This window comes from Tupaia chinensis, unplaced genomic scaffold (assembly GCF_000334495.1).
Source record: "Tupaia chinensis unplaced genomic scaffold, TupChi_1.0 Scaffold000404_1, whole genome shotgun sequence".
Classification (NCBI taxonomy): domain Eukaryota; kingdom Metazoa; phylum Chordata; class Mammalia; order Scandentia; family Tupaiidae; genus Tupaia; species Tupaia belangeri.
The window spans coordinates 1753364-1761534 of record NW_006159906.1 but is presented as its reverse complement, the minus strand read 5'-3'; the positions used below and the strand labels follow the sequence as shown (position 1 = coordinate 1761534).

Genomic DNA, 8171 nt, shown 5'->3' with positions numbered 1-8171 from the left:
CAGCCTAGTCACGCTGAGAGCTTACGAAATGACCACACCTGGCCCCAAACAGACTGTATTAGACAAGCCCAAAATGAAATGAGCCTGTTTAAAACTTTTGTTATTAATTGTGCTAGAACAGCAGTACCTTTGTATGTTTGTTTTTTGATCTCTTTTACATTCTTAAACATAACTGAGTTTCCTGGGTTGGCTCCATGGGACGGTGGTAATGCACTGGTTAAGAGAAGGCAGATCCATACGGTGACTCGGATTCTGACTCCTGGCTTGGGTGGTCTGAGGCACTCCAGGCAGGCTTGCAGGAGCCCGAGATCAAACTGACTGGAGGACTGAGGAAGGGGGTCGCGGCATGACCAGACCCTGTGGAGGGCGCCCAGCTCTGCTCCACGCTCTCGTGTGTGTGCGCATGCTCGGTATCATAAAACTAAGACAAAAGGTAATTGAGCATCTTTAGAGCTTTATTATTATTTTTAATACGAGTTATAGCTATTGATATATATAATTTTAGAAATTAAATACATCTAAAAAAGTATTTTAAGAAATAATAACAAATCATTACCTGTTAATAGAAATAGCACCATTTATAAATAACTATACCTTCCAAAGTTAAAAAAAAAAAGAGTCAGAATAAACTTGTTTTGCACTTTTCAGGTACCTTTTAAATGCCTAGAGTAATAGGCATTACTCAATCTATTCTGATATCACGCATGTGGCTTCTGGACAATTCCATGGCAGACTCAGAAGAGGACAGGCGTGTAAAGGACACATAGTGTCTCAACATTATTGTGAAAATAGATTTGATATTATTTGAAAGGATCTTGGAGACACCCAGGGTCCCCGGGTCACACGTGGAGAGCCACTGAAAAATGCATTATTCTCGAATTTTGGTGAATCACTGTGGGAGTGCGGGGGAGCATAAATTGGAGACTTTGACAGAAAGTCCTACAAAGCTCATGGCTCTCCATAAGGGAAGCGCCAGGCAATGGTCTGAATAATTTAAATCAATCACTGCATTAATGGCTCAATTATTCGAGTAATTCAGATGTTTTTCCCCAAAACTGCAAAAATTCATGGCAATATTCAATATCATTTTATGCCTGAGGATATTAATAGGAAATAATGAAAGAGAGGGTGGAGAAAGAATGGAGAGGACCAGCAGGTGGTGTGGTGGTTAAGGTGCTGGACTCCCACATGGCTGACCATGGTTCAAGTCCTGGACCTGATGGCTTGAAAATTACACTGGGTGCTTGTATGTGTGTGCCCAAAATCCCAGGAGGAGAATGAAGGAGAAGGGATTGAGGCAGGATCACCTACTCTTGAGGTGGGGAATGATTTCTCACTTTCCCTCTCTCCATCTCCCTGTGTTTCTCTGGCACTATAGCAAAACCTAGGGAAAAAGAAAGAATAACTAGGAAAACGAAAGAGGGAGTGCTGGCCCATGGCTTGGGGGTAAAGGCGGCTGACACAAGACCCACTGCGAGGTTCAAATCCCGGACCCAGCAGCTTGAGAAACATGCAAGGCACATGTGATGCATGCCCAGACTCTTGAAAGGAGGGAGACATGGAAAAGAAGATTGCAGCATGACCATGCCTCTGGGGTGGGGTTTTCTCACCTCTCTCTCTCTGTCTCTCTCCAAGGAGTGCACATAACCCTTGTAAAATTAAAAAAAAATGAAAAAAAAAAGAAAAAGGGGATACTTTCGGACCCCCCAATTCCATTTGCTGTGGTACGGGAGTGCTCTGAGATTATGGGTACCATTTGGCAGAGGTTGAACTCTTTAAATTGATATAAGGAAAAAACCTTTTCTCCTAGAAGGTATGAATGTATTTATCAAGATACTAACTACTGCTCAAGGTAATAATGTAAATTCTTGCAACATTCTTTTAAAAATCAAATCTTTATTTGGAATAAGAGTCCTCTAAAAACAAAACAAAACAAAACAGAACTTTTTTTTCAGTCACTACTTGGTCCCTAGCCTCACTTCTAGAAATACTCTGGAAAAGTACCAGCTTGTGATACCATCGGTGCTGACATGACTGCGACGTGATTTTTATGATTACTCCCCTTTCCCTGAACCCTCGGGGAATGAAGACCATGTCACAATAAATGCTTCTCCTAAAATAAACATTTTACATGCAATGTGATTTTAAATTAAACTTAGAAGCATTTTTTTCTTTAAAAAAACAAGAGGAAAGCTATACACCAGGTTTACTTATTTTATGGAACGACTTTAATTGCTAAAGGATGTGTGTATGAGAGAGGAGAGAGAGAGAGAGAAAGAAAGAGAGAGAGAGAGGAGAAATCATTAATGGGAAGGAATCGTTAATGGGGCACAGTCATGCTGCAGTCCCGTCTCTGTTTCTCTGTCCTGCTAGGATTTGGGGCATTCAAACATGTCCAGTATGTTTTTCAAGCCACTGGGCCAGGGACTTGAACTGCAGTCAGCCATGTGGAATTCAGCTTTCCACGCACTACAGAGCTGGCCCTCATTTTGTTTCTTGAAAAGCCATTTCTTTAGGGAAGCCTTTCTAACTGTCCCATGAAGTGAGACGGCATGAGACAATCGTGAGTGAGTACAGAATTTTGGACAGGACGGCTTATCCCCTCCCCTGGCCTGACAGCTCTTTGAGGGCCTGGGTTGCAGTGGTCTTGTTCACATGGAACAATGGATATACCTCAAACTGTATTTATAAGGACCGAATGAGGCCCCTGGGGACAGGAAACTGGCTGCAGACTTTGAGCAACAGCAGGATGAGGAGGCCTAAGCGTTTGCTCCTTTGGTGCCACCATGATGAAGTAGTGGACATCTTGTGCAAGGCCCCCTTTGCTACACTCTTCCACCTTGAATCCCTCAAAGAGCTCCAAGCATGTGCAAATGATGTTCCCACACACTGTTCTCAAAACAAATTATTTCATTTTAAAATACACACACACACACACACACACAAGAAAAGAAAAAAGAAAAGAAAGTAAAGAAAAATACAGGAACTGTGGGAAAACTCAGGTTGGGGCAGACAGACAAACTCGAACCTACCTACCTTGTTAGGTAAGCCAACACTAACAAAAATAAGAATTGGAGAGAATTTGAGATCTCCAGGGAAGTTACTTAATGTACCTGGACGCTGTCTTAGGGCACCCTGAAAATATTAAAGGACAGATACCACACTTGACCTTGGTCAAAAGGTCATGTAAATAAATGCACGTAAACAGATGCAATAATTTATGGAACTGTGTACTATGACTGAATGAACATGTTACGGACAGTTCAATATGTTTGTCAAACACACACACACACACACACACACACACACAGAGCCAGTGGAACTATTACTGAGCGTGAACAACACCATGCAGTGTTTGATGCTGAAGACAATCTAGCCACACCAGGTGGTTGTGTGTTCTTCCATCAGGAGGCCCACTGTACTGGTCGGGTTTCATTTGGTGACGTAAGCAGCCTTTGATGCTCCTTGCCCAGATACTCACCTGGTGTTGCATTATTAGAGGATTTATCCTATTGTCCTTGTTCTTCTTCATCTTCATTTTTAAAGGGGGATCATTTTCTAAAGAGAACATTTCCTCATCAATTTTATATTATTTTAGGATTCCATTTGTATAGGAAAGGCGGAATAAAAATATTTTACTTTCTCTTTCTTTTTATTGCCAGAGGGTGTGTGACTTGCCAGAGAGAGACAGAGAGAGAAGGAGAAAGAGAAGGAGAGGGAGAAAGCACCCAATGAGACATGGTCATGCTGCAATCCCTTCTCCTCTATTTCTCCATCCTGTCAACATTTTGGACATACATGCACACATTCCCAATGTATTTTACAAACTGCCAAGGCTGGGTTTTGAACTGTGTTTTGAACTTTGACCGTAGGAGATCTGGCCCATAACCACCAGGCTACTGAGCTGGCCATAAATCTAGATATTAAACCTTTATCAGATATACAACTTACAAAACTTTTCTCCCATTCTGTAGATGCCTTTTTACTCTATTGATAATGTCTTGTTTTGGTTGCAATAAAAAATGAAAGGAGCCATAACAATATAAAAATTGTATACCAGCAGGTGGCATGGTAACTAAGGCACTGGATACTTCCACAGGGCTGACCACAGTTCGAGTCCCGAACCTGGTGGCTTGCTTTCTCGCTTTCTCTCTTTCTCTCTATGTCTCTGGTCAAATTAAAATAAAAATGAATAAATAAATAAAATTAAATTAAAAATAATTCTTTAAAAAATTGTATATGTGTGTGTGTGGTATGGCATGAGCCTTCTGTACATAAATACAATGTGTAATGATCAAATCAGAGTGATTAGTATATCTATTATCTCAAGCATCTGATAATGTCTTTCGATGCATGACATTTTTTAATTCTGATGAAGTCCTGTTTGCTTGTTTTTTCTTTTGTTGCTCATAGTTTTGGTGTCATAGCTAAGGATTCAGTGCCAAGTTTTATTAGATTATTTATGTGCTTAAATTGTACTTTTCCAGGCTGTGTTGGACTGCAGGAGAAGATGGCGGTCTCCACAGGAGTTAAAGTTCCTTGTAATTTTCGCTTGTTGGGGGAACATGAAGAAGGACAGAAAGGAGTAGGCGATGGTTCGGTTAGCTGCGGCCTTGAAGATGATGAAGATGTGACACTTACAAGGTGGACAGGCGTGATTATCGGGCCACCAAGGACAAATGATGAAAACAGAATATATAGCCTGAAAGGAGAATGTGGACCTCAATACCCAGAAGCGCCTCCATCAGTTAGATTTGTAACAAAAATTAATATGAATGGGGTAAATAATTCCAGTGGGATGGTGGATGCATGGAGTATACCAGTATTAGCAAAATGGCAAAACTCTTACCGCATTAAAGTCGTCCTTTTAGAGCTACAACATCCAATGATGTCCAAAGAAATATGAAGCTTCCACAGCCACCAGAAGGACAAACATACAACAATTGATTTTAGAGGCTCTTGAATTTGTCTTAAATCAACAATCTTCTACTCATATAAATGTCTTGATTAAATATCACAATGCAAATACCCACACATTAAGTAATAGAATTCCAGCTGGTAAGCATGACTGACATTTGTAAGAATATATTTAATATCTGTGCACCCGTTATGTTTTCAGGTACCAAGGAGAAAATGCAGCCCAATTCTTTTTCTCTTGTTAAGGCGCTGTCATTTAAGTGTAAGCCTGCAGTACTCGAGACAGAATTCGAGTTTTCAAGATGAAAGCATGGCAAGAAGTGTCAGATGGCACTGGTGTAAGCACGTGTGTTTCTGAAAAGTAAAAATTCCCAAGGAGGAAAAACAGAAATGACATGCTTTATTCATCTTGCTTACTGAAAGAGCTGCAGTCGACATTGTTTAAGGTAGCAGGTACAATGAATATTGTCACAAATTGTGATACTTTTTGAAGCGGTGTGGGTGCTGACTACTAGTAGTATCAAAAATATAGTCAGGATTGTTTTGATACCTATATTTATTTATTTACGCTGTATCATCTTTAATGGAGTATGAAGGCCTCTCCAACATAAAATCTAGAGACCATCTCACCCACTGCTCTTGTCTCTCTCTCTGGCAATGGTAAGGTGGACACCTTTTCCCCGGGGAAGAGAAATCCATGGCTTGTGACCTTTGCCAATAACAAAAATGTTGGAGAGCCGAGTGGCAAAGCTGTTGTCATTGGCATCTTTCACATGAACCACATCAGAAGAGCCAGGATGTCTCTCTCTGTTGGTGATCACACCAATTCTTCCCAAGTTAGCACCTCCTGTCACCATACAGAGGTTACCAGTGTCGAACTCGATGAAATCAGAACTCTTCCCCGTCTCCACGTCAATCTGAATGGTGTCGTTCACCTTGATGAGAGGATCCGGGTAGCAGATGGTGTGAGCATCATGGGTCACCAGATGAGGGGTTCCTTTTGTGCCCTCAAAGATTTTCCTCACTTTGCACAACTTGTACTGGGCCTCCTGAGGTGTAATACGATGGACAGCAACATAGATCAGTCGGAAATTCTCTCTGGTCTTGTCAATGCTGATGACATCCATGAAACCAGCAGGGTAGGTCGTGTCAGTACGGACTTTGCCATCGATCTTAATGAACCGCTGCATGCAGATCTTCTTTACCTCATCTCCTGCTAAGGCATACTTAAGTCTGTTCCTTAGGAAAATGATGAGAGGAAGACATTCCCTCAGCTTGTGGGGACCGGTGGATGGACGAAGGGCAAACACATTGGTCAATTTATCCAGCATCCAGTGTTTTGGAGCTCCAACCTGCTTCAGATGCTTCTTAGGGCCCCGAACCATGGCTGCGCTAGGAACGGAAAGGGCAATCCCTGTATTTATAATAAAAAAAATGTTGGGGGGTGGTGGTGTATCGATGAAAAAAAAATTGTACTTTTCTACTGTATGAGTTAAGATAGATTAAACTGTTTTTCTACAGCAAATTCCAAAATCCAATAAAAATAATATATTATTTACCATATTATGGCATTATTTACATATATGAGTATATACAAAATATCTGTTATATTACAAAGACAGTATAGACTAAGCAATCTTTCTACATCTTGTAGCTACAGAGTAAGCAAAGTCTATGAGAGATGTTTTTAAGCACCTCACCTAGAAGTCTATAATTTTCACACCTTCCATTGGCTGGAGCTCAGTCACGTGGTCTCAACCTAACTGCAGCGGTGGCCCACTGACTATTTCCTACCAGGAAGTTGTTAGAAGATAGCTTATTATTTCATCAGATATTTTATGTTTGCTTCTCATCCCCTTACAGGTCATAGGATGACAGCTTAATTCCCTCATGTGCGCACATGAGCAGTTTATCGGTGTTAATGAATACTTTATGCTAGCTTCTGTTTTCTAGGGGGCATCTAGCCCTCGAGATGCTCTGTGGTTGAGAATTCGGCAGCACCGCAGGAAGGGGACGTGTGTGAAGTGTCTGCAATGCCCTTGAGGTGGCAGCCTGCTACCAGACAAAGGATGTGAAACACTTCCATTACGCTGGACTCCGGGGATGTGCTCTTTATAAATACACTTTGAAAACTGGGAACAGAATGAAAGCAAGAAAAAGACAGTGGTAGAAAAGCAAGAGGAGAGGGGAAGAGGTGGGAAAGAACAGTAAAGGGAAGAAGAAGGGGAGAGGAGGAGAGAGGGGCAGCCACAGGCCTGCAGGAGGAGCTACCTATGTGCTGTTGTACCTGTTCCCACGTGGCACCCAGATTCAAGAGAGAAGGCCGTGTTGAGCAGCGCCAAGTCACCAGGCAGGCCGAGAGCTGGAGGGCCCGGCCCGACAGCAAGGTGGAGAGTGGTGCAAAGTGATCTCTGAACTCGGTGTGAATTCAGTGGCCTCGTTTAGAGGAAAGATAAACCTGCATCTTTGTCACCAGTGAGTGATGCGCCCCTCCTCGAGAAGAGCAAACTACAGCAGAACTCCTGCCTCAGTCCCACTGACGGCCCTCCCGACTAGGATGGAGCACGCGGGAGGTGGCCACGGGGCACTTGCATTTACTGAAGGTCCAGCAAGCGTCCCGGGCTGCGGTATTTCCCTGGGAAGTCCCCGTGGCTCCGATCACCACAGTCGGATCAGTGCACGCTGTGGGTTTTCAGGGCTCCCTCCCTGTGCGTCTGTGAGCTTGTATTGCTGGTGTCTCTAGCCTGTGGGTGTTCATGAGGTCAGACTTCTCACGACCAGTATTTCCTTTGTTTCTTTCAAAATATTTTTTCAATTTTTTTTTTTTTTTGGTGTGGAGAGAGATTTTTTGCTATAGGGCATAGGGCATGTACATTTGCCAGAGAGAAAGAGAAATGACAGAGAGAGACAGAAAGTGAGAAATCACTCCCCAGGAGGGATGGCCACACCACAGTCCCTTCTCCTCCAGTGTCCTCTTGGGATCTTGAGCATGAACGCACATGCACCCAGTATGAGTTTCAAGCCTCGGGGTCCTGACTTGAACCTTGACTGGCCATGTGGGAGTCCAGCAACATAGCCATTACGCCACCTATTGGTCCTTCCTTTGCTTCTTGCACTCATCTACACAGGCAGAGCTTCAGCCTCTTGCGAATGCACCCCAGCCCAGACGGTGTCCAGCCTAAGCATGGGCTGTCCTCTTACTGCTCTCTCTCAAGTTCACTGGACTTTGCCACCTGAGGAGCCCTTGGAAGATG

The 8171-nt window shown here is 42.9% G+C and overlaps 2 protein-coding genes across 3 annotated transcripts; one reads left to right on the top strand and one right to left on the bottom strand.

Moving 5' to 3' along the window:
- The first annotated feature begins 4498 nt into the window (after positions 1 to 4498).
- LOC102499780 (ubiquitin-conjugating enzyme E2 variant 2-like) lies at positions 4499 to 4906 on the top strand. 2 transcript variants are annotated; one of them, XM_014590103.1, is made up of 2 exons: positions 4499 to 4674; positions 4801 to 4906. In XM_014590103.1, the coding sequence occupies exons 1-2, from the start codon at positions 4511 to 4513 to the stop codon at positions 4904 to 4906; spliced, it is 270 nt and encodes an 89-aa protein (XP_014445589.1). In that variant the 5' UTR covers positions 4499 to 4510. The 2 variants fall into 2 exon arrangements, with proteins under 2 accessions (XP_014445589.1, XP_014445588.1); XM_014590102.1 differs by having other exon boundaries at positions 4499 to 4697; positions 4821 to 4906.
- A 637-nt stretch (positions 4907 to 5543) lies between these two features.
- Positions 5544 to 6302, bottom strand: LOC102473581 (40S ribosomal protein S4, X isoform). The gene has a single exon (XM_014590101.1). The coding sequence runs from the start codon at positions 6300 to 6302 to the stop codon at positions 5544 to 5546; it is 759 nt and encodes a 252-aa protein (XP_014445587.1).
- Positions 6303 to 8171: the final 1869 nt, after the last annotated feature.